Genomic DNA, 27,390 nt, shown 5'->3' with positions numbered 1-27,390 from the left:
TTAAGAACAAGGTTGACGTGTTTTACCCTGGTCTGGGTGTATTTTCCTTGTTTGCTGATAGGAGGGTTTGGGCCTTTTGGGTTCATTTTTTTTTTCCTTACTGGTTCATTAGGTTTTTAGGATCTGACTCATCTGGTTGTTGTTTTAATTTGCGTCGGTTTTCCTCGTTCTTGTTCCTTGGGTGGCTTTGTTGGAAATAGTTTGATGTTGCACTGATAGGATTGGCAGTAGATTAATCAGGAACTTCAATTAAATGGCTCGTTTGGTTCTGCCGTACAAAGGCTCGAGCTTTGCAAAGATGGGCCTATTCGGCTTAATCACCTCATATCCTGTGATTCTCCAAACCTCATTTGCCCATTTTTTGGTGACAACTTGTTTATGGGTTCATCCTCATTGTCAGCTTATTTCTTTTGCCATCTTCTACTATTAAGATGATGCGTATTTGCTTGTTTGGTTGTTAAGAACTAATATCGTTGCCTAGTTTTCTTCTTCTTTTGGTGATTACTTATAACACTTACACATGCCACGTAAAATGAAATGATTTTCATTTCAGTTCAAGGAACTTGAACTCACAATGCCATCATTCATATGGTGGTCTTTATAGGTTACAAGGAAACACAGATTTGTTTATTTATTGAGGTCCTCAATTCACCTTATTTTTTATCTTTCGGTTGGTAACTGGAAGTACCTGCATTATAGATAACTAGCTTGTGCCTCTTAGATGCAATAAAGGGTCAGAATTAGTTCCTTTGATTCCATATAGCATCCAAACATGCTTTCAGTGTTTGTTGATTTTTGATCTATTTTTTTATTACTTTGCTTACATTTTAGTCATGATTGCCTCAAACATTCTTATCATTGCTACTTTCCTGAAAATTTACAAATGTCAACCCTTTCTTTTTGGTTTGAAATGAGTCGAGGGATCATATCACTTCTTAATACATCTATCTCCTGCTCATATTTTAAGTGTTGGAAACACTGGTTCCCCTTAAATACATGCATCATTCATGTAAAATAATCCTGGGAATTGATTGTACTTTATTCACATTTGTAATGATTTGAGTTCCTTATTGCAGATTAAGGCCACTTGCCATGCTAGTTCTTTTCAGCTGCCAGTGAAGAATTTCTCTAGAGCCAGGCAATATTTTAGACCAGAGGTTAGCGACTAATTCTGCATTGGATTGCTAGAATGCAATTATGATTTGCATCTTGTCCAATAAGTGTACTTCTGAATTACAAAATTTGTTATTTGGTTCTCATCTTATTATTATTTTTTTGCTTGTAGGTTTCTCATCGGAGAAATAGACCTTCATTTCTTTCATCAGCTGTAAGTTTTGGTTTTGAGATCTTTTTGTTCTTAGACAAATTGATTCATAAATGATATTTGTCATCATCAGTTGATTGGACTTGCTGAGGAAGTAGGACATTGCAGATGCCCCTCCAGTAAATAAAGATGTTTCTAATAAGTAGAGTACTAATTATTTAAATAAACCACAATATCATGAAACTGCCGTTATTGTACTTCTCATATATATTGAATTTATTCCTCTTTGTGGTTAACATTATTGAATGTGTGAATGCCTCAACTTTGTTCCAGAGTACTAAGCAAGCCGGCAGAAGGCTGATTTGTTCAGTTGCAACAGAAACACCACCAAACCAGGCTGAGGAGTCCAAAATGGATACACCAAAAGAGATATTTCTGAAAGATTACAAGTTGCCCGATTACTATTTTCAGACAGTATGTAGGCTGTTTGGAGTTTTGTTAACATATTATTTAGATATTTCTACTTGTCTCTGCATGTCAGTTGTTGCATTCCCTCCTAGATTATGTACTTCATGGAGGCATTTTTTTGATCAGCAAGAAAAGATATATTAATAAGTGAAAGAAAAGATACAAGAACTTCTTGATCTGCATCCTGTTCTAGTTACTCCTGCCCAAGTTCTATCATTAGATTGATCTTTCATATTTGCTTTGTAACTCAGGTAAAATTGAACTTTTCTCTGGGAGAGGAAAAAACAATTGTCTGTTCAGAAATAACTGTTTTCCCCAGGGAGGAAGGTAATTTGCAATAAATTTTTTTTTTCAAGTTTCATGATATTCTATTGCATCATCTATACAGGAGACCTTTTCACCCTTCAGAATAGGTTTTGGTTGCTAAACATGGAAATTAATTTGGCTTTCTTCAGATAAATGGTCAAAATCTTGTAAGTAAGATTCTGTGATGGATTGAAAAAAATCTCAATCATACATCTAGCATAAGTATGTAACTAATGTGAACAATCTAAACAGTGAGCAAAATACCCCTAAAACAAGATATTCCCATCAATGCACCTGTACTTGTCTGTAGACGTAGCTTGCTCAAATCATGTTTGAATTGTGCAACTTGATCTCATTAGATAGATAACCTAACATTCTTTCAAATGTGTGCTGAGATCAATGCATTTAGAGATGTGACTCATGGATCATGAGACTTGATGCCCTGCTTTGTAGCCTATCATATGCCATGTGTTCATTACCTATTTTCTTCTGCATCTTTGATGCTTTTCATCCCTAAAACACATAGAAATGGTTCTTCTTTTCTATTCTTTGCTTTTTTCAATTCATTTGTTTTCTGCAGCAGGTATTGCATCTCCATTAGTCTTGGATGGGCAAGATTTAAAGCTACTATCAATTAAAGTTAATGGAAAGGAATTGAAGGTATGCAATTATTCATATTATCCTTCCTAGTGATTGACATTATTTTCAATTTTTTTTGGAAGTTTAATGTTAAAAAAGCTCTTCCATATTTTGATTTTTTATATTGATGTTTCTTTTACTTTACTCTTGATTCTGAAACCTTATGGCTTGTTATATCATGATACCAGGACAATGTCAATATATACATTATTAGGGAATGCTCTCAAACAAATATTTATCCCCCCCAAAACACAATATCAAATATTACTTAAGGGTTGTGATGACAACAGGTTATAGTCAATTTCACCCTGATCCTGCTCAATTTATTCCCAACCCCAACCTTACCCAGTCTGCCCCAGGAGGGAGGTGGGCCTGGTGGGGGTGGGGAATAGTGAGATGGGGCAGGTAGTTAGAGGAGAAATGGTCTTTTATCTTGTAATTTGTTTGAATACGGAGCTTTGCTAGGCTTCAAAAAAAAGGAGCTTTGCTAACTTATTTTATGTTATTTGTCATAATTATTTTGTTTATTTGTTTATTCTTTGTAGGTAGAAGAATATCATTTGGACTCACGCCACCTGACACTCCTGTCACTGCCAAGGAGCACCAAATTCACTTTGGAAATTGTTACTGAGATATATCCACAGAATAATACATCTTTAGAGGTGAATGTTTATTAGTATCTGTGGGTTTCTATACTGCTTATGTCTATTATTAGTCCTCATATAATAGTTCTTCCTTTTCTGCAGGGGCTTTACAAGTCCTCTGGAAACTTCTGCACACAATGTGAAGCAGAAGGCTTTCGGAAAATTACATTTTATCAGGTCAGTTCAGTAACAAAGAATTGGTTATATGGATTTTTATTGAACATTATTTTTTAGAGAATTTCCTTTAATGGATGCTTTTGTGCTATTAGGATCGTCCTGATATCATGGCAATATACACATGCCGTATTGAAGCTGATAAAACACTGTATCCTGTACTGTTATCCAATGGGAATCTTATAGAGAAAGGAGACCTTGAGGTGATGCTTGTTTTATTGCAGCAATTAGTGAATTCAGTTTTCATGCTACTGTCTCCTGGTGGTTATAATTTCATGCCATTGCAGGGTGGGAGACATTATGCTGTTTGGGAGGATCCTTTCAAGAAGCCATGCTATTTGTTTGCCTTGGTTGCTGGACAGTTGGAAAGTAGAGATGACACATTTATTACTCGCTCAGGGCGGAAGGTGTCCTTAAGGATCTGGACCCCTGCACAGGATCTGGCAAAGACAGCTCATGCCATGTATTCACTCAAGGCTGCCATGAAATGGGATGAGGATGTCAGTTTCCATCTTCTATCTTGTTTTTGTCTGCAATTTCCTAGGGAACTAGTTGAATGAGAGTCTTAAACAATACTATGATGTTTCCTTTTATTCTTCTTTACTTGGGAACAGGTTTTTGGTCTTGAGTATGACCTGGATCTCTTCAATATTGTGGCTGTTCCAGATTTCAACATGTAAGTGCCAGGGCAGGTTCGCTTGGGTCTATTGCATCTCTACCTGTTTGGACTGTTCATTTATTTTCTAGGATGAAATAACCGTCACAGTCATCACCACCTTTGTACTGATACTATATCTTTTTCTTGCTTTTGTTTACAGGGGAGCCATGGAAAATAAGAGTTTAAATGTATGGCTAATTCTTCAAAGACTTTAAATACCTACCTCATTTCCTGTTCTTTTTCCCAATTATCCCTCTGAAAATTATATTTTGAGTGCTTCTCAACAGATATTCAATTCAAAGCTTGTCTTGGCATCTCCTGAAACTGCTTCAGATGCAGATTATGCTGCAATTTTAGGAGTTATTGGCCATGAGGTATGTTCTATTGCATTGAGGATTTTTGACTCTTCGATGCTTGCCATTTAGGAATATGATCTTAGATGAATTGAATTCATACTGATTTCTTCCTGTCCTTTATGTTTTTTATTTCTTGCAGTATTTCCATAATTGGACTGGTAACAGGTTTGCTCATATCTTTAATATTCCCTTCTAAGTTACTAAAACTCATTTTTTCTTAAAATATTATTTAATCTAATATTGATTGGTTCCTTTTTTTACCTTTGTTGCTTTGGTCCTGCTTGTTTCATTTTAATGGAGGATAATTTACTGATACTATGAACCGTCCTTTTTTATGAATTTGAATTGAGAATTTTTTTGGATGCCCTCTAGCAAGATTCAGTGTGTGTCTGTATGCATGTACCCATGTACATGAATGAATAGATAAGATTCAGTGTGTGCTTGTATAAGTTAGTAAGTGTGGATAGATAAGTATTTAGTAATGTATTTTCAAATTAAAATGCTCACTTCTGGAAATGACACTATCTTGTTGCATCTGCAATGCTATCCTAAAAATCTAAAACTTGTGGCAGAGTTACATGTCGTGACTGGTTCCAACTCAGCCTAAAGGAAGGTTTGACCGTCTTTCGAGATCAGGTTTGAGACATTTTCTGCTCTAGTTGGTTTTTCTATTAGCCTCTATAAGAAGTGTCATCATATGCACCTGATTCTTTTTGAGATGAGCTTCTGAATCGTGCTGCGTTTGCTAGGAATTTTCATCCGACATGGGTAGCCGTACTGTTAAGCGTATAGCAGATGTTTCAAAGCTCCGCAGCTACCAGTTCCCTCAGGTACTAATGCTTGCTGTCTTTCTAGTAATGATATCTTTATTATGTTCCTTCATTTTATTATATGTTCAGTCATAATTATGTTAACTTGTTTCATGAGTTTGAAGTATTGTTTCCTGCAGAAGGAATGCCTGTTTACATATTTGATTCCTCCATGTTTTATATGGTCTAACTTCCAAATAAATAGAATAATATAAAGGACAGCCCAATGCATGAGGCTCCCACCAATGTGGGGTCTGGGGAGGGACAGATGTACGCAGCCTTACCCCTGCACATACAGAGGGGCTGTTTCCAAGATTTTAACCCTGGTCACCCAGGTCGCAATGGAGCAACCCAACTGTTGCGCCAAGGCCTACCCTCATAAATAGAATTATAGTTAATTTTCCTTTCATGTATTTGTGTTTTGCTACATTAATGATAATCAACTTGCTATATTAATGCTTGCACTTGGTGGTATTCTCCAGGATGCTGGTCCTATGGCTCATCCTGTACGTCCACATTCATATATCAAGGTCAGTGGTCATTGTAACACCCTTTCTCCTAAAGAATAAGTTCTTCCTTTAAAATCCTAGTTTTTCTAACCATCAGCTGTTACATGTAACGAGATATTTTCCTTTTTCTTTGACAGATGGACAATTTCTACACTGGTAAGTCTGTGAAATCTTGATATTAAATCTGGGGATACTGGTTATATGCAGAAGTTTTCATAAGTTGAACCTTTTCTTTTCTTCACTTGTTTGAAAACTATGCCTGATGTTGCACCTTATGATTGATTATGATTCAAATCTGTATGGCGCCTTTATCAACTCTAACCTGCAGTAACGGTATGTCTCACCAACATGATGATATTCCTCTTTTAGATTTAGATTTCTTTTCTATATTCTAACATTATTTCCCTTCATTTCCTCCATATGTAAATGTCTAATGGTATTTTTGTTATTGCTGGTGGCTTCTTGATGCAGGTTTACGAGAAGGTTTGGACTTTGGATAATAAATTTCTTCTTCTTTCTTCTCTGGATTTTGTAAGCTATCTATGGGTTCTATGGATGGTGACTTCTTGTTCTCCTATTTCACAGGGTGCTGAAGTTGTCAGGATGTATAAAACCTTGCTGGGGAGTCATGGGTTCCGTAAAGTAAGATTTACAATCTATGTTTGCCTTTGTTCAAATATTTGGAAAAAGTCATTTTTGTATTTAGGCACCTATTAGTCTTAGTGATCAACCAGGCCAAACCAAAAAGAGGATACAAGGAGCATTGAGCTGGCCAGGTTACTGAGCCTGAAATATAAGCTCTGCTCAACCTGAGCAACCAAGTCTACTTGGCTAAGCCAATATTTGCCTTCCTCCTTGTATGGAGATCCAGTTCTTTAAATAATGTATGTTCTGGTCAGAAAATATGAACAGATTTTCCCTGGGTAAGGTGTGAACCAAGTTAGCATATAATAGAAGAGAGGACTTATGATGTTACTATAATAGACAGTAGTGTTTAAATGATAGAAACATATGACATGTGGGATGTATTCTGTCAGGGCTACAATTTATTTAGCATGTGCTGGATCTCTCTTCTTTGGGCTGGTGCACACACAGGGAGAGAGAGGGGGGGGGTGGGGGTGGGGAGAGGGAGAGAATTTTTATCTGATACTGAATATTTCTCACATTTCAGGGCATGGATCTTTATTTTAAGAGGCATGATGGCCAAGCAGTGACCTGTGAAGACTTTTTTGCTGCAATGTGTGATGCAAATGATGCAAATCTCTCTAATTTCTTATCATGGTATTTCTATTCCCCATCACTTTGTCATGAATGGTTCATCTGTTGATGTTTCTGATGAACTAATAAAAAAAATTCAGGTACTCTCAAGCGGGGACACCCCTTGTCAAAGTTACTTCATCTTATAATGCTGAAGCACGGAGTTATTCTTTGAAATTCAGGTATAAATTTAAAGCTTTCTTGCAAATATATGTACTTTGTACTTTTCCTCACTATACCAGTATAAGTTTTTTTTTTTTTTTAATTTTTTCTTTATGTGGATGGTCTTCTTTACAGTCAAGTGGTGCCACCAACCCGAGGGCAGCCAGTGAAAGAACCAATGTTCATTCCTGTGGCACTAGGTCTTCTTGACTCAAATGGGAAAGATATACCTCTCAGCTCAGTATATCATGACGGGATGCTGAAATCTATAGAAAAAAATGGTGAACCTATATATACTACAGTTCTTCAAGTAAAAAAGGTCAGATTTGATTCTCTAAGTGATCTGTTTATCTCCTTATTATAGTTAATTTGTTTTTCTTCCTGGTGTAAAATAAGTGCTTAGGTTTCCTGGGTTTTGTAAGATCTTGGTTTCAGTTAGGTTGACCTTCTAATCTCTGGAGAGGATGTTGCATATCAACATTCTACTTCTTTTATGATTTTCAATATTTTCAATATTGCTTGTTTCTATGAAATATTTTTTTGGTAGTTAAATAAAAATTCAGGTTTGGTTTAGTCTTGTCCAACATGGATTCATTTCTCTCTCAATGTAATGCCTGCTTCAAGTGGGGATCTTCGTCTCATCGAAAATTTGTAGTGGAATATGTAATAGTGCCATGTTGGCATGATATCTTTTGGGGGATATAAAAGATCATGAGCACATAAGGTGGAGGTGTGAGGTAATGTGCTAAGATCTTGTGATGCATGAGGCATGAACTTTGAGTATGAGGCTCAAATGTCACGGGATCTTATTTGAAGGACTATACAGTATTAAGATCTTTAAAAACAGAACTAATTCTATTCATACAAATCCTTTAGCATTGCTAGAATCTCTTAATGTAAAACAAATGCTTGGTGGGCTTTGTAGATACTAAATATTTAAACAAATCACATGGAAAACTTAAAATTGTCTTTTAGTCCGTTTTATGATGAGATCCCTCCTTTAATCAGTGCATTTTGATTTTGGTAAGCAACAGAGATAAATTTTATGATGACATAAAGGAAGATACCTGCAGCAGAGAACAGTACTGCAGGATAAAAGAAACAGCATTGTTTCTGTCATGTATAATTAGTGCATGAAAAACATGTGCTTGTCATAAGGCATCTCAATCTTTGCGGCATCAAGCTTGAGCCTCAGGTTGTGTTCCTTAAAGCCTTTCTTCAAGGTGAGCCTCAAGTTTCACAGCATTGTTTCTGTCATGTATAATTAGTGCATGAAAAACATGTGCTTGTCATAAGGCATCTCAATCTTTGCGGCATCAAGCTTGAGCCTCAGGTTGTGTTCCTTAAAGCCTTTCTTCAAGGTGAGCCTCAAGTTTCACATGGCTTTTAAAACACTGATTTGATGGGAATGAATGCGATGATTTGACCTATCTCCTTCCATTTGGGCTAATAGGTTTGTTCTTTCTATCTTTCTTCATGTGGTTAGTGCAATTTTATTGTTATAAATCAAACAACAAAATGATAGAATATGGAAAAAATTGCTTCTGTTTTCCAACTGATAAAAATAACTAGATATGTTTGTAGTTTCTTTTATGGTTGTTGAACCTGTGCCTTGTAACTTATCTAGTGATGCAAAATGGAAAATCCCCTATTCTATATGATTAACTTGTATATTGGTATTAAGCAGAAAGAAGAAGAATTTGTATTCTCTGATTTGTCCGAGAGACCAGTACCATCTCTCTTGAGGGGTTTTAGTGCTCCTGTCCGTCTTGACTCGGATCTCACTGACAGTGATCTATTTTTCCTACTTGCTCATGATTCAGATGAGTTCAACCGGTAGGTATTTCCCATATATTATCCCTTTTTCTAGTTTTTGATGGAGAGAGAGGCTGCATTTTCTTTCTTATTTAGTTATTTCTATATAGGAAGGCATCTTATGATTTATAATATATAATTCTTTCATCCAGTTGGGAAGCAGGGCAGGTATTGGCAAGGAAACTGATGCTCAGCTTAGTGGCTGATTACCAGCAAAATAAACCATTGGTTTTGAATCCAAAGTTTGTGCTTGGTATCAAAAGCATACTTTCTGACTCAAGTTTGGATAAAGTAAGAAAAACTATAGCTTTTCTCAGTTTCTGTCAGGATATGGGACATCTCAATGAAATTACAACATAATTTCCTAATCTGTTTTGTTTGCCTTTGCTTTTTCTAGGAATTCATTGCAAAGGCGATAACACTGCCTGGTGAAGGGGAGATCATGGACCTGATGGAGGTTGCAGATCCTGATGCTGTTCATGCTGTTCGATCTTTCATCAGGAAGCAGCTTGCTGCAGAATTAAAAGCAGAGTTTCTCAAAACGGTAGGGATTGATTAGAGTTATAAAAATCTGAGAATTTCCTTTTCTTTTTTGTTCCTTTTCCTTTATCTTAGAATCTCTGCAGGACTTTCGTTTGTAATTCTATACATAACAGGTCCAAAACAATAGAAGCTCGGAGGCCTATGTGTTTAATCATTCTAGTATGGTCAGGCGTGCTCTGAAAAATGTTGCTCTTGGTATGAGTCTCTACGGAGCATAATTTCTACTTATCACTTATACCAAAGCTAACTGCTCTTTTGCTGATTTTTTTTCCTTTTTTTTTTCGTTTTTTCCCTTTTTGCTTTGTGTATAGCTTATCTTGCTTCTCTTGAAGATATGGAATTCACCGAGCTTGCCTTGCACGAGTACAGATCTGCTACAAACATGACAGAACAGTTTGCAGCTCTGGCAGCCATAGCCCAGAATCCTGGTAAAACTCGTGATGATGTTTTGGCTGACTTCTATTCCAAGTGGGAACATGACTATCTGGTGAGTCCCACCCTCATTCCAAAATCACAATAACAAACTGCCTTTATGAGGCCTTTGTTGTTTTTTCTTTCATCTCCTAGTTGTTTGTGTTCGATCAAGGCACTTGCTAATTTAAATTGCCTAAATGACATCTCTAAACAATTTCATTATTAAATAAAAAGAATGAATGGGTATTCCTCAAATAGATTTACTACATGAAAGCAAAACTGATTCAAATTGCTGATACCTTGGTGGTTTTGTAAATAACTAAATATTCTTTAAAGCCCACATGTGGACCTTTATTTCTTAGTTGTCTCAACTTAAAGATGCTACCGATTTCTAGTCTTGGCAAATGGTGGAGAAATAGGTGTGAACATTGGGCCATGCTGGCTCAAGGTCCAGCTTACCCAGCATAATTGCTTGGAGCTAGCATATATAGATGTCATGTATATTTAAACTCAAAAGGAGCCTTGTCCCAATTCCCAATTCAGCACATCCCTTTGTGGCATCTTAAAGACCGAGAGGAAGAAAACTAGAAGGTTTGCTAAAGTAGACTAAATCAGAGTAATACGGCCCCCCAAAGACACGTAATTCCTCTTCCTAGCTGATAACTTCTTGGTACATCTTTCAAGATTTGGACTCTAAAAGCTTCCTTCCTGTGGGTTGGCTCCTAAAGGCATACCTAGATATTTCAACGGTCAACTAGTGGTAGGAAAACCTAAGGCCTATGCAATCCCAACCATCTCCTCCTCCCCAAAGCTCAACCCCACTACATATCTTTTTCTTCAAAACTGATCTTCAATTTAGAAACAAATTCAAACATTTTATCACTTGCTTCAAATTTCTTGCCTTTTGAGGATCAACACTCTCACAAAAAACTATTGTATCACCGGCAAATTACAAATGTGTAACAACCGTGCTCTCTTCCCCAATCTTCCAACCTTTAAAAAGGCCCAAGCTATTAGCTCTTGAGATAAGACTACTGAACACCTCAGCTACCAAGGTAAATAAGAAAGGAGAAAGGGGATCCCCTTGCTTCAACCCTTGGTTGTTAGAAAGAAATCTCTAACCACTCCATTAACTAAGAATGAATAATGACAAATTTTCAAACAACCTTCAATCCAGCTACACCATTCTCTCCAAACCTAAAGTTTCTCAAAGTGTTCAATAGGAAAGACCAATCAACCAAGTCATAGGCTTTCTCCAAGTCCAACTTACACATCAAACCTTTCTCTCCATTTCTTTTAAAATCATCCACACATTCCTTAGCTATCAAGATTTGGTCTATGATCTTTCTTCCTTAAATGAATGTCCCTTGGGGGTGGCTTATTAAGACAGAAAGAACTAGTAATCTTAGAGACAACACTTGGCCAAAATTTTATAAATGCTAGTCACTAGGCTAGTTGGTTTGAAATCTCTTGATTGAATGGCACTTCCCTTCTTAGGAATCAAGGCTAAGAAAGTGGAGTTAATCCCTGGACTAATGAAGTGTTCCTTGGCAAACTCCTCAAAGACTGCCCAAAGGTTTGATTTAATAATCTCCCAACAATCCCAATAAAATCCAAAGTGAATCAAAATCCCTTTCCAATGCTCTTGCCAAATCAGGATTCAGCCAAGGCCATTCCAGTCCTTCTAAAGTAGCTCCCACATCCTCTTGCCTTTTAAAAATTGTTTTGAAGTGAGCCACAAAACAATTAGCAATTTCTTCTTGATCAACCAAAGTTTCTCCATTCACTTCTGATTTCTTCACAAAGTTTTTTCTTCTTCTACTATTAGCAAGTGCATGGAAAAACTTAGTATTACCATTCCCCCTCTTTGGTCCATTGGTGCTTCGATTTCTGCCTCCAACTTATCTTTTTGCTCAGTAAAATTTTGTCCAATTCTTTTTTCAAACACCATCTCAAAGCCTTATCTTCCTCTCTTATCAAACCTTGACTCTCCTTAACATCCAATTGCTCAATTTTAGAAGTTACAAGTAATTTCTTCTCCTCAATTCTTCCAAAATGATCTTTATTTCACTCTTCGGTTTTACACTTAAGCCTTTGTAACTTCCTATGAAACTTTACACCTTTCCACCACACTCCCCTCACCTCTGCTCCCCACCATTCCTTTACCTTATGGATAAGTCAAGGTGTGTAAGCCACATATTTTCAAACCTGAAGGGTTTGGGGCCACTTAGATAATCTTTAGTTCCAATACTAATTGAGCAATGGTCAGAACTAGTTTTGGTAAAGCTCTTGTCACCTAGCCTACCCAATGTTCTTCCCATTCTAGATTGAAAATAAATCTATCCAACTTTGAGCAGGTGGGTGGAATTTTCATGTTGGACCAAGTGAACAAACTCTACTGAGTAAGAATCTCCTTTAGCTTGCACTCCATTATGAACTCATTAAACTTCCTCATGCTAGTAGAGACTACCTGATTGGGATTATTTCTCATTAGTAAACCTAATAACATTAAAGTCTCCACCTAAACACCAGGCCCATTCCACAATCCCCTAATATCAAAAAGCTCCTCCCACATTTCACCTCTCTCTCTATATCTATTGGGACCATAGATGTTTGTCAGCACCCAAGTAAAGCCATCACCCGAATTCTTGAATTTTAGGGAGAGCGAGAATTGACCTATTAATTCTTCCAATGACTCCACAACCTTAGTCCTTCACATTTACTAAGCCTACAGAAGCGCCCCATGATGGTACAAAGGACCAACCTATACCTCTAGAGCCCCAAACGCTTCTCACCAATCTTGTATCCATTTTTGCCACTTTTGTTTCCTGTATCATCACTATATTGGCATTCTCCTTCCTAAGCAGATCCTTTACTACATGCCTCTTCCTAGCATTACCAACCCCCCTAGCATTCCAACTAATTATTTTCATGTCAACTTATATCAAGACCACCCTAACCAACCTTTCCCTCTACTTTTGACCTTTCCTTCTTTCCCCCTTGCACTAACCTCTAAATCCTCTGCTACATCATATTTCAATCTCTTTACCTCAGTCAACTTTTTCTTCCTTTGAGCTTTCTTATCTCCCTTTCCTTTTGGAATAAACTTTGACATCGTTCAACTCTCTTCAAACCCAGATCCCCTACTAGTTCAACCAAAGGTCCCCTCCCTTCTCCCTAAGCTCCAATATTAAGTCCCTCTCCACCTGACTACCCTCCTGTATTTCAGGTTGGCCCAATATTAAGTCCCTTTTGCCTTTAAAATGAAAATTGTTGATACACATATACATGCATACATGCAGAAAGAAAGAAAGTTAGATGCATAAATATACACTTATGGATGCATAGTTACATATATGCATTTTGTTTACACACAAATGCCTACGTACATACATCTATCTATCTATCTATATACATGTTTATATTAGTACTTACATAAATACATGTTTATATAATATCTATACATACAAATACGAAGTTAAGTTGGGTTGGCCAAGGCCTGAACCCTAACCCGGCCCAAAGTTAAGTTGGGTTAATACTTTTCAACTCTAACCCTTACTTGAACTTCAACCTAACCCAACCCAACCTGACTTTTTTGGGCTAGCTTTGGGACCCAACCCAAGTTGTAGCCCTAAGGATATCGCAGCTGAAGGAACAACAGGTGGTATGGTGATTGTTTGGGATCCAAGTTGTTTAACTACTCAAGGAGTTGAGAAAGGGGCAATTTTCAATCTTGATTCAGTTTCAATTGGTGGAGGATTAATTAAATTGGGTGATGAAAGGAATTTATGAGCCACATGAAAGTAGCAGGAGAGTATATTTCTGGGAAGAGCTGAATGGGATTAGGGAGAGCTGGGAGCTTCCATGGGCTATTGAGGGAGGATTTTAATATAGTTAGATTCACACATGAGAAGAGGGTTGTAACAGAAGCTGTGGGTGTATGAGAGGGTTCTCATAAGTCATCAGAAGATGGGAGATGGTGAGTTTACCATTAACGGGTGCTTGATACACCTGGACAAATAATCAAGAAGACCCAGTCTTGGAAAAATTGGATAGGTTTATAGTGTCATTGGATTGGGAGGAAAGTTTTCCAAATATGTCTCAAGAAGCTTTGCCTTGACCATTATCAGACCACTCACTAATTTTATTGGATTGTAGAGGAATACTAATGATTTAAAACCCTCCATTTAGGTTTGAACACATGTGGTTGGAAGAATAGGGTTTAATGGAGCAGATGAAGAGATGGTGGAAAAATGTCATGTAGGAGGGTCTACTAGTCATGTGTTTAGTCAGAAATTAATTCTTATGGTCAGAACTGAAGAGGTGGAGCAAACTGACCTTTGGAGGAGGGAACCAAAAAGGAATGAACATTTGGAAACGATAGGGAATGTGGATAGAGCCGAAGAAGGGAAATTTCAAATGAGGAGAAACAAAAAAGAACCAAGACAAAGATGGAGCTTGACAAGTTTTGTTATCAAGAAGAAATCAAGTGTGGGCAGAGGTCAAGGTGCTTGTGGTTGAAACAGGGAGATAGAAATACATCCTTCTTTCATAGAATGGATAATGGGTGAAGAAGACAAAACCATAATAAAAGATTGGAGGAAGATGGGGAGGTGATTAGGGGTGCAAATGGATCGGATCATGATCCGGTCCAATCCGAGATCCAATCCTATTTGGTCGAATTCGGATCACCCCTGTTCGGATCTTCGGATCGGATTGGATAATATGATCCGATCAGAAATCAGATTAGATTTGGATCACCCCCTATCTGATCCGAGAAGATCCGATCTGATGTATATTATATATTTATAAATATAAATAATATATAATACATATATATGTTATTTATTTATTTATAAATATATTTTTTATATTACATTTTTATAAATTTGTTATATTATTCATTTTTTTATTAAAGAAAACAAGTAGGATCGGATCAGATCCGAATATCCAACTTACCAATAGGATTCAAATTCAAATCGAGTCCTATCAGATCTGATCGGATCGGATTGGATCTGACATGAACAATGTCGGATTGGATTTGAATATACCCCAATTCGAATCCGGTCCGATCCGTTTGCATCCCTAGAGGTGATTTAAGGGGACAGGAGGATCAGGGGCATGACAATTAACTATCAAGAGTTATGTAAGGAGAGATGGATGCAATGGCCTAGGCTGGATAGGTTAAATCTTAGGAATTTGCCAACTCAGGAAGCAAATTGGCTGGAGATGGATTTTTCTAAGAAGTTCTAGAAGCAATAAGCTAGATTGAAGGAGATAAGGGACTGGGATGAGATGGTTTAATAATGGAGTTTTAGAAAAGGTGCTAGAATTTTATTAAGAGTGATATGATGAAGGTGTTTGAGGAATTTCATAACAACGGGGCTTTGGAAAGGAGTTTAAACCCAACTTTTGTTTCTTTCTTCTTCTTCTTTTTTTTGATCAATAACTTGAAAGATTCATTAAATAGAAAAAATTAGAGTATAAGGACTGTAAATACACAGCAGGGTTAATCGGAGATAAAATCTTCTCTCTCCCCACACCATGCTCTCTCTTTTACAACTGTGCCCAGAAGATATTTTCTCTCCCCACCCCTTGTTTAGATAAAGCATCAGCTAGGGAATTGGCACTTTTCTTAATCCAGCTGAAAGATACTTCCATGTTTCCTGTTAACCATCTAAATTTCTTCTTTTCATTGTTGAAGTTCCAAAACTTCATCCTCTCTATCTGCAGTCAACTCATTACCAACTTTGAATCACCATTAACAATCAACTTCCTTATGTTCATTTGCTTTCACCCTTTGTACATTGTTTTCTTCTAGGAAGAAGAGAAGAGAGGAAGAAGAGAGAAGAAAGAAGAGGAGGGGAGAGAAAGACTGTTTCAGAAGCCAAAATTCTTGTTGGTGGCGACCAGCTCTATTCATAACAATGAGATTAAAATTAAAACGTAAGAAATTACATATTTGCCCCTGGTGACACACCCTAATAAAAAGCAATAACAAAAGCTGTAAACAAGCTGACAGCACTCTAGAATTGACTGCAGGAATAATTGTAACAGTAGAAACAATCCTCAAATCATTCCAACAACACTCCCCCTCAAGTTGGGCTGAATATATCTATCATGCCCAACTTGTCGCATAGCTCATTATGTCGCAAGTATGGAAGTCCCTTTGTGAGAACATCAGCCAGCTGCTCCTTGGAGTTGACATATGGAGTGCAGATTTCACCCTTTTCCAATTTCTTTGTTATGAAGTTCTTGTCCACTTCAATGTGTTTTGTCCTGTCGTGTAGGAGTGGAGGACAGGGTTAGTAGCAATGTTTATGTCTCCCTTGTTATAACAGTAGAGAGACATAGGGCTGTTAACTGGGAACCCAAGCTCCCCTAGTAAATTTTTCGACCAAAGAACTTCAGCCACCCCATGTGCCATAGCCCTATACTTAGCTTCAGCACTAGACATTGCAGCTACATTTTGTTTTTACTCTTCCATGTCACTAGATTTCCTCCCACAAATGTGCAGTATCCACTTGTGGATTTCCTGTCATCCGTAGCACCTACCCAACCAACATTTGTATAGACTTCAACTTTTAGATGGTTGTGCTTATTGAAAAGCAAGCCAATTCCTAATACTTCTTTAAGTACCTGAGAATTCTTTCTGCAGCCTCCATATGCGGTATCTTAGGGGAATGCACGAACTGACTTAGAACTCCAACTGGATAAGCTATGTCCGGACGTGTCATAGACAAATAAACCAGTCTTCCCACTGGTCTTTGAAATTGTTTCACATCTTTCAGAGGTTCACCATCACAACCACCCAATTTGTGATCAACATCCATGGGGGTGTCCATTGGCTTTGCATCTAGCGTGCTTGTGTCTTGTAACAGATCTAGGATGTACTTCCGTTGAGAGATGAAGATACCCCCGCGGGCAACCTCAATCCCAAGAAAGTACTTTAGAGGACCCAGATCCTTTGCCTCAAATTGGGAGGCCAAGAACTCCTTCAGCTTTTGTATTTTAGAGTTCTAGTTTCCTCTAATGATGATATCATCCACATACACTATCAACACTGTAACATGTTCTTGTCATCTCTTAACAAAAAGTGTGTGATCAGACTGACATTGTTTGAATCCTACCTGTTGGACTGCCATATGAAACCTATTGAACCATGCTCTAGGAGATTGTTTTAGGCCATAGAGAGACTTTCTCAACTTGGACATCTTATTCTCACTTCCTTTGGCACAGAAACCCGGTGGTTGAACCATATAAACCTCCTCCTCCTCCAGATCACCATTTAAGAAGGCGTTTTTTTACATCAAGTTGATGCAATTCCCAGTCAAGATTTTCAACCAATGATAACAAAGCCCGAATTGAATTCATCTTTGCTACTAGGGCAAATGTCTCATCATAGTCAGCACCATAAACTTGAGTGTACCCTTTTGCTACCAGCTTTGCTTTGCATCTTTCTATTGTTCCATCCGCCTTGTGTTTTACTGTAAACACCCACTTACACCCCACAGGGTCTTTCCCTTTTGGAAGATCCAACTCCCAAGTGTGTGTGATTCTTATGGAGAGCATTAATCTCTTCCTTCATAGCATTTGTCCATTTAGGATCAGTCAAAGCCTTTGCCACATTTTTGGGTATGGGAGCACTATCAACAATAGATAAGAAGGCACGATGAGGGGGAAATATGGTATGGCACATAGTGGGTAATGGGGTGTTTGGTGGTACATGATTTGACTCCCTTTCTATGAGCAATTGGGATATCAAGATCATCCACAACCTAAATGGGAATAGGGGAATCAATAGGGATAAGGGTGCTTGGCTCATTTGGACTTACCTCTTGGGAATCTGATGGCGTCGGTTACTCAGTATTCGGTAGCTCTACATCTTTAGAACACTGCTGGCCTTTACGATGTGTACGTAAAAAAACAAAAAACGAAGCTAGATCTGGAGTAGAGAGGAGAAACTTGGCAAACTTGCTTTTCCTCCTCCGTACTACTCTCCCCCTGAGAAGCAGGGTAGAACGGGTCAGACTCGAAGAAGGAAACATCTATTAGAGACAAAGTACTTGAGACCAATGGAATCAAAACACCAGTACCCCTTTTGAGAGGAGGGATAGCCAAGGAAGATACATGGAATAGATCGAGGATCCAACTTGCCACGAGGAGACAAATCATGGACAAAGGCACGACAACCAAACACTCTCATAGGAATGTAAAATAGAGGAGATTGAAGGAACACCAACTAATGGGGGGACTTGTAGTTAAATACTCTAGAAGGCATGCGATTGATGACATACACAACACTAGGTACAACATCTAACCAGAAATGTTTCGACACATTCATATGCAACATCATCCCTCATGCTACTTCAAGAAGGTGTCTATTCTTTCTTTCATCAACACCATTTTGTTGCACTATTCTCGCACATGAGCTCCTATGAAGAGATCCATGGGAAGCAAAAAATTCATTAAGCTCACCATGGAAATATTCTTTTGCATTATTTGATTGAAAAATCCGAATCACAACATGAAATTGTGTGAACACCATCCTTTGGAAGTCCTTTATAATCTTTGGGACTTCGTCTTTGGTACGCATGGGAAATATCCATTGATAACGAGAAAAATAATCAATTAGTGTGATAAGGTACTTGTGTTTACCCTCTGAAGTTATAGTAGTAGGTCCCCAGACATCAGAATGCACAATATGGAAAGGGAAATTCGCTCTTTTGTTACTTGAATGAAAAGTTGTTCTATATTGTTTACTCAATTGACATGTTTGACACTGAAAATATGACACCAAACATGACTTAAATAAAAAAAGGAAACAAGCACTTTAATATTTCAAAGGACACATGACCTAAACGATTATGCCACAAAAAAACTTGACTCTTATTGGACTGACCCAACTGATTATGTGACTCTGGAGATGACCTAGCTGAAGATGACACTGAGGAACCAACATTGTTGTCGAGAGTGTAGAGACCATCTACTAAGCTTCCTCTACCAACGTCCTCCCAAAAGTTTGATCCTGAAAAATGCATGAACTAGGAAAAAAGGTTGCACTACAATTTAAAGAATTTGTGATACTACTAATGGAAAGCAAATTGATAGGGAGTTTGGGTACATGCAAGATGCAACACATTATTAAGGTTGAGGCCATGAGGAAGAGATATTGATCCCTGGCCTGTAATGGATGAGAATGATCCATCCGCAAGTCTCACTTTATCTCTTCTGGGAAAAAGGTTGTAAGGCTGGAAAAGATTTGGCTTACCAGTCATGTGGTTAGAGGCCCCTGGGTCAATAATCCAAGGGGAATCAGTGGCTATGGAAACAGGGAAAGCAGAGGCTGCGTTACTTGATGTAGACGCAAATGAAGTAGAAGGGGTACTAGTAAATGAGTTGTCCATCTAACGTAAAGCCCTACCATATGATTCCAGATGATTATAGGAGTTCATGATATCCTCGAGGTCAAAACCTGTGGATTGTTCCCATGTAGCACCGGGATTACCAGTAGATTGAGAATCTTGAGCTGCCACATTTGCTGCATTGTACATTTGTACTTCTTCTGACCCTGCACCTTACCTTCATCTTCCTTTTTCACAGCCACTTTGGTTTCCCAAAGAGCTCCCAACATGTATCATGAGTATGTCTTGAATGCCGGCAGTGAGTACACCATAACTTGTCCTTTTCATCAACTTTCTTGGCATCACTCTTCTTTCCTACATTAGTGCCACTTGTTGCAGCTAATGCAACCTGCTGCTCCCCCACTTGTAACCATTATACTTTGTCTACTTTCCTCATATTGGACCAAGGCATACACCTCTTGAACTGAGGGCAACTTGCGACTTCCCAAAATCTGAACTCTTAGAGGCTCATACACAGGGTTCAATCCCAACAGGAAGGCAAAGACTCACTGCTGAGATACTAACTTCTTATAAGCTTTGGCATCATCATCATTCTCCCGTTCTACAGTTTAGTAGTGATCCAACTCCTTCCAAACAGAGGTAAGAGCTGAATAATATGCTGACAAACTATGGTCCTCAGCCTGTAACTAGTAAATCTTACCATAGTGTCTTTGTTCAAAATAGGTTATTTTGGCTTGTTGCCATATTTCATTTGTAGTCTCTGCCCATATAAATTCTTCTTTACACCTGGTTCCATGGCTAAAAGGAGCCAAGACATCACCATACTATTCTCTTGGTCCCACCTATCATGTTCAGCTGTCCCACTCTAGGTAGTTCAGATCATTCAAAGGGGTGATTGGCATTGGGAAAAACATATTATCAGCACCCATACCAGCTGTACCACAGGTTGTTGTAACCCTAGATGAAGCTGAATCTTCAGCTGCCATATTAAGCAGGTTCTTCAAGTCAAAAAAGAACCACTGATGTACCCAGAAATGTCTTCACCCTATTTCTACCACCCAACACACAAGTAGGGCACAAAACACACACCAATCTGCCTCCTATAATGGAACACCACTGCTGAAACACTACCAGCAACTGACAGACCAAAAAGAAAATCAATCTTCAATCATCATTAGGCAACACAAGGCACACACCACAAAAGGACAGCACATACCTGTCATGAAGGAGTCACACAACTCCTGTACAGAACCTGTATGAGGTTGAACATAACAAAAACAAAGTCTCCACAGCATTGGCTGTCACCAGCTAGGGTTTCCTTGGTATTACGACCAAGGAAGAGTCCAGAGAAAACAAAATCAAACTATTCTGACCAGTCTGATTGAGTTCTTTCACTTCACAGTCCAGGAAATTGAAAAACTGATGAGAAGAGATGTGGATCTGAGAACAGAGAATCCTCCTATCGCCCAGGAAGTCGCTCTGATACCATGTTTTCTTCAAGGAAGAAGAGAAGAAGAGAAGAAGAGAGAAGAAAGAAGAGGAGGGGAGAGAAAGACTGTTTCGGGAGCCAAAACTCTTGCTGGCGGCAACCAACTCTATTTTCATAAAATGAGATTAAAATTAAAAAGTAAGAAAATACATATTTGCCCCTGGTGGCACACCCTAATAAAAAAATAACAAAAGCTATAAACAAGCTGACAACACTCTAGAACTGGCAGCAGGAATAACTATAACAGCAGAAACAATCCTCAAATCATTCTAACAACATATACCTCCATCATAGCCAACACTTCTGCTTTAAGGGCGTCCCCCACCCTAGCTGGTCCTGAACATAGTCCCATTATCTTGCCTTCCTCATATCTAAATACACCACTAATACCTGAGGGTCCTGGATTTCCTCTGCTACTACCATCAAAGTTAAGTTTGATGACCCCTATTCCTGGTGGAGACCAACAGCAATTGATGGTAGTCTTACTTGAGCAAGAACCTACCACTTCCCTCCAATTTGATGAAGTGATCCAATGAAACATTTGAAAATGTTTCTAAGGATTTTAGCCAATGTGTGACGCTAATTGTTATTGTTTCAATAATGTCCTCTTTACTTCTCTCCTCCAAGAATAATCTTGAATGCCTTTCTTCTCAAACTGTCCATATTATTGCTGCTCTTGTACATCTCCACATGAGTCTCCCCCTCTTCTTTGGCCACACGAAGGTAGTTGGAGCAAAGAGGCTTTGAGCATCTACTGGAGGATTCCAGTTACATCCAAACAAGGAGAAAAACCATTCCCAAATAAAAGCAGTAAAAGGACAATAGATTAGTAAGTGGAAGCAACTCTTACCATTGGGCTTGCACAGATACACCAATGAGCGGATAAACACCATTTTGGCTGCTTTTTCTAAAGTAGATCACAAGTATTAATCTTTCCATGAATAATTTCCAAACTAAAAACTCCAATCCTAGGAGGAATAGCCTTACCCCGTACCTCCTTAACTGGAAAAGAAGGCAAAGAACTTGTGGAGGATTGAGACAAGGCTGCAAAAAAGGAAGAACAAGAAAAAGAACTTGAGAGAGTACCAAGTCCAAATTTGGCTATCAGACTTGGACGGGTCAAGGTAAACTTATTCCAAGGTTTGAAGTAAAGTGAGTACATTCTGAAGTTCACAATCTCTTATACCCCTTTGGAATCCCAAATCCCAATTAAATCCATTGTTTGAGGTAGAAGGAACAAGGAATTTGGAAATTGGATCATTTTTAAAACGAGTGAGTGCAAAGAGTGAAGGAGATAGTTCCTTTAGAGGAGAAGACCCCACCCCCACCATGTGTGTTGCTAAGATACGAGTGTTGCTAATTATTACAGAAAATATTCTTGGGGATTTGTTTTGATAAGTAACTGAATATATGTTAAAAGAGGCTCCAACTTCTCAGAAAGAGGAGAAGAGCCCGAAAAACATAATACAAAGGATTATGGTTACCACTACAAAACAACACCCAGCATATTAAAGTTTACAAATTACAGGCCGGACCTGGGCAACCCCAAACTAAAGACTCTTTCCCCACCCCTGCCCTTGCTAAGGAGTCTGCCAACACATTTGAAGACCTAGGAACCCAATTGAATGGGGCATTCAATGAAGTTCCAATTGCTACTGCCCCCCTCACCAGCTGCCTAAACTCCCAGGGTAATTGATCTTCAGCTTTCACCCAACAAATTACAGTTGGAGAATCCCCTTCAACAATTGCATCTCTCCACCCCTGCTGCTGTAATAATCTCAACCTTGAATTACCGCAAGCAATTCTGCTCTTAAGGCTCAGTTTGGAAGGAATACAAATACAAATTTGTAGAGTGCAAAACCTTGTATTTTGAATTATTTTGTATGTATTTGTACAGTACATTTTTGTTTTTGTGCTCCTTCCAAACTGAGCCTAAAGAATTACCCTCCCCTGCTGGGCCTGTGAAACTAAGAAGGATATTACCATGCTGATCTCTGACAGCACCCGCCACCCTGAGGGTCCAGGGGGTTGACATATGCAACTTGGGGAATTACACCATGAGATTTAAGATCTGATGATCTATATTACATAAGCCTATAGCAGATATTTAAGATCTGATGATCTATATTGAGGATTGACATATGCAACTTAAAGACTATCTCTAAGCCAATGACAGGAACCAAAGAGCAACTTTTGCAGATGAATCCAAGATTGTGTAGATGGAGTTTCAGATCCAAAGGCTTGGGGTCAGGCCCATTAAGAAGTTGAAGAAAACAAAGAAAGTTAATAAAAGAAGGAGATTTCTGTTTACTGGAGAAACCGAGTAACCAAGCAAAATCATTCTGCAGTGTTAAGTTGGAGTTTAGTGTTCACATGTTGTAAGTTTTTGTCTGTTATTGGAGGTTTGATATTTTTGTTGTTGGGTTCAGTTGGTAGTCTATCTTTTGAGCTGGGAGGTGGGGGGTTGAGTTTCTAACCTGTTGTGATAATATGGTTATTTGTTTGTTTGTCCTGGTTGGGTGTTTTATTCTTTATTTTGGTTTGGAAAATTTGTTGGTTGGGGTGTTTTTTTGGTTGTGATGCTGTGAGATTGGAGTTGGGTTGTGGTAGGGTGAAGGTTTGTTTTCTTTCTTCTCTTGGGTGACCTCTGGTCACCTTTCTTGTAATCTCTCATTTTTTATAAATTTTTATTTTACTTAAAAAAAAATCTCCATTTGTTTAAGAGAGTCCACACAATACTGTCCCGAGCACCCTTCAAAAAATTTTGAAGAAAATCCACCTAAATATCAAAATATTGAAAGCTCTATTTTCTCTCTAGAAATCACATGGTTCCACAATGCTAATAAATCCTTGCTATCTTCTATAATTTTTTTCCTAGCCCCACAAACCCAAACCCTAGGATTAAAATTTATAAGTCCAAATCTTTTTCAGTTTTCTTTAAAAATTGTTACTAGTGTAGCCTTTGATCATACCTTCTGTACATCACCTGGTGAAACACTTTTTGTGATTTATTTGTTTGGTATAGAATTAGACAATTGGCTCCAATTTGCAACCATGGCCTGGAGTAAATTTATTCTCCATGTGATCCTGATGCCAATGCCCTTGTCTGATGCAAACTTGTTCGGCCAGTGATGTTAGCATCTCTCTCTCTCTCTCTATATATATAAAAGTTGTCCTTAAAGGGAGAATCTATTTTGATCACATAGCAATGGGTCATGAGACAGTCAGATCTAGAGCAGATCCAGCCAAATACATGTCCATGTCCACAGGTTTGGATCCTGGTCAGATCTCACAGGGTGGATCTATACCTGGTCTATTTATACATTTGGTTTTTCTTTCTTTCTTTCTTTTTTCTGGTTGTTTAGATCAGGTTTATTTCCAAATGTCGATCTTTTTGGTGATCCAAAATCACTAAATTATCTGGGTGTGGTGGTGGCACTCTCTACTCAGGACCAATAGGTTATGGTGACTCAATACAGGCTGAATCTCTAGCCCTACTTCAAGGTCTAAAGATGACTGAGCAGATAGGAACAACAGACTTCGAAATTGAAGGAGACTCACTATTGGTCATCTCTTGGGCCAAAAACATCACATCAGTACCTTGGAAGCTCAAGTTTATTTTCAGAGAAATTGACACACCTTGCAAGGAAGTTCAACTAAAACAAGGGGCAAATAGATCTTCATTGTATTGGGCTGAATCGTAACTGATTGCTGGAGATTGCAGTTTATTCCTCTGCAATCTTTATCTATTGTATCTTAATTTCTCTGTTATTAATGAAAGTTTTTTACTGATAAAAAAAGTCACTAAATTTGGGTATGGAACAAGGTTGGATCTCAGATATTTCAGTTATTTTTTTTTCAATGAAGGATGGGGACTGGGGAGAGGCATATGGAGACTCCTTTTGAACCACAGACTAGGTTACTATATGGAAGGTTCCTAGGTAATTTAGGAGAGCTTACTAAATGACCTGACTATGTAAGGTTTCTTTTAAGATACCACACGTTTATTATGGTGAATTCTAGCATCCCAGGCTTGACCATTATGTATCCTTTAAATCACAAACAGGACAAGGCATTACACCCATAGGCCCCTGTATTTGCACAGGACCCATTTGTTTTTTCCTATTGTGTTTATGGGCTTTGTGATGCTAATCTTTTATGTCTTGCCAACCTGCATAGTCAGGATGGGGTTTGGATCCAGCACCTTGGGATAAGTGGGTGAGGTCCAACTTGACCCCGCCAGGCCCAGTCCAATTCACCTCTAACAAGAATGCATAAACAAGTTTATCTGCTGTTAATTTTTCATGCAGTGCATGGGGAATATACTCTTACTCTTGATTGTCTCATAAGATCTAAAACTACCCATATCCGCCTTGAAACTGTAAACATCATGGCCATTTGTTTGTTAACAAACCAATATAGACTGGTCTGGTCTCATTAACTGTTGAATAAGCGATCTTGCTTTTCAGTATTTATCCAAGTTCATAGAATATATACTTGTCATATGGATTTAGTGTTAGCTTTCAACTTGAGAGAAACTGATTTTCTTCTCGCATTTTAACCTTAACCTGTTTCTGTCTGGTGTGGTTGTTGACTTATTGCTAACAAAAGAACAAGGCTTTTGTACAATGTTTATAACATTATCTTCAGTATTATCAAAACATTCTCTAGTCAGTTGAGGGCCATATTGACTGCACCACCAACTAGACGGTTATTGTTTATCATAGTGGTTGCCTGGGGTCACTAAACATAGACTAGGGTGACTAGTGAACTTACAAATTTATTTCTAAGTTACTTCTATTTTGTTTGTATTTATTTTTGATCATATAAAGTTGATGTCACAAGTGCTTTATTTTGTTTGTATTTACTTTATGCATTTGTGGTAAAACATGGTTTGGTGATGGTGTGTACAATAGAAACAATGCAGAAATCAAGACAGTTGAGGAGTTCTTTTTGATACTTCAATGAGTAGCAATCTGTTTGTATGGAGTTGCCACAAATGAGACCAGATTGAAACAATCAAAGTTGCACTCTTTTTATGAGAAGCAAAGGCTACAATTCCCTATATTAGCCTACCCAACCTTCCTTTATGTTTGCAAAGTATAAACTAAATGCCTTACATCATTCTTTTGTTGCATATCCGCAGTATGTATTAACTTATATATGTGATTGTATCAATATCTTCGATTTAGAATACATCTTTGTGGTCTAGGCACTGTCTAGTCATCATGTTGCCTTGGACACTGACAACATTCTTATTATTATTTGACTCAGGTTGTGAACAAATGGTTTGCTCTTCAAGCCATGTCAGACATTCATGGTAACGTCGAGAATGTTAGGAACCTCTTGAAACATCCTGCGTTTGACTTGCGTAATCCAAACAAGGTGACTGCATACTCTCTCTGTTGATGAAAGTTTAATCTGAATTTGTATGAGCTTCAACTGAAGTATTATTCTTTTCCTGTGTTAGGTATACTCGCTCATTGGAGGATTTTGTGGATCACCTGTGAATTTCCATGCAAAGGATGGTTCTGGCTACAAATTCTTGGGAGAAGTAGTGGTTCAGCTAGACAAGCTAAATCCACAGGTGAGTTTAGCAAAAAATACCTCTTGAAAACCTGATTGTTCTTTTCTATACATGCATCCAATCCAACGTAGTTGTAATTAACTCCATATCTATTTGTTTTCTCCTTACTTGCATGGTTTGCAGGTGGCATCCCGGATGGTGTCTGCTTTCTCAAGATGGAGGCGTTATGATGAGACCAGGCAAAAACTTGCTAAGGTAACTAACCATTGCAATCTCTCTCTCTCTCTCTCTCTCGTGTATTGTGTAGCTGCTGGTATGGAAGAAAACATTGATTTTGCTTTATCTATAAGCATCGTAACGTGATACATATTGTATTTACAGGGACAACTAGAGATGATATTGTCAACTAATGGGCTTTCAGAGAACGTGTTTGAGATTGCATCGAAAAGCTTAGCTGCATAAATGTGTTGCCAAGCTATTGCCATTGTTGAAACCGATGTATTCTAAGAAGATTCGAGATAGCCTTAAAAAAGCATAGATGCGCACCATGCGTTGTAAAAGGTGCCATCATATAGAAATAAGGTCTGGCTTGTTTTTTTGTAGTACACAAACTCACAAAGGATGTTTCTTTGTCTCCTTTTATGTCAAGATGGGAAGAGTGGAAGACCAAGACCCCTTGACTTGCCTGGAAATATGTATTTTTGGTTTTCCTCTCCAATATTTATCTATGATATCGACTTCATGATTCAAAGTACGACATCCCTCTTTACAAATTTTTTCAGGTTTCAGGCCATCTCTGTGGTTGTTGTATTAGCCAAGGTTCAAAGTATCGTTACGTATTGGCCTGTATCGGTCGATACGTATCGTTATGGGATACTTCCGATAGGTCCCTACAGTGGGTGTATCGGGGGTTTGACCGGTTTAGGGGATGGAGGGGCTTAGACCGGTTCCTCTAAACCAGTTTTGAAAAAAATAAAAAATAAAAAAAAGT

General features: G+C 38.2%; 1 protein-coding gene across 1 annotated transcript; it reads left to right on the top strand.

The window, feature by feature from the left end:
* The first annotated feature begins 32 nt into the window (after positions 1-32).
* Positions 33-27,153, top strand: LOC104610633 (puromycin-sensitive aminopeptidase-like). The gene is made up of 33 exons (XM_010277347.3): positions 33-331; positions 1,077-1,157; positions 1,286-1,327; positions 1,598-1,738; positions 1,984-2,059; positions 2,622-2,698; positions 3,223-3,339; positions 3,424-3,498; positions 3,591-3,698; positions 3,783-3,995; positions 4,110-4,171; positions 4,314-4,341; positions 4,441-4,527; positions 4,649-4,674; positions 5,082-5,145; positions 5,259-5,339; positions 5,801-5,848; positions 5,965-5,983; positions 6,156-6,160; positions 6,299-6,310; positions 6,413-6,469; positions 6,999-7,108; positions 7,186-7,266; positions 7,382-7,565; positions 8,934-9,082; positions 9,214-9,352; positions 9,459-9,605; positions 9,718-9,799; positions 9,916-10,091; positions 26,147-26,257; positions 26,343-26,459; positions 26,583-26,654; positions 26,781-27,153. The coding sequence occupies exons 1-33, from the start codon at positions 254-256 to the stop codon at positions 26,859-26,861; spliced, it is 2,946 nt and encodes a 981-aa protein (XP_010275649.1). The 5' UTR covers positions 33-253; the 3' UTR covers positions 26,862-27,153.
* Positions 27,154-27,390: the final 237 nt, after the last annotated feature.

This window comes from Nelumbo nucifera, chromosome 6 (genome assembly GCF_055504915.1).
Source record: "Nelumbo nucifera cultivar China Antique chromosome 6, China Antique-T2T, whole genome shotgun sequence".
Lineage (NCBI taxonomy): Eukaryota > Viridiplantae > Streptophyta > Magnoliopsida > Proteales > Nelumbonaceae > Nelumbo > Nelumbo nucifera.
This window is presented reverse-complemented; position numbering and strand designations above follow the sequence as displayed.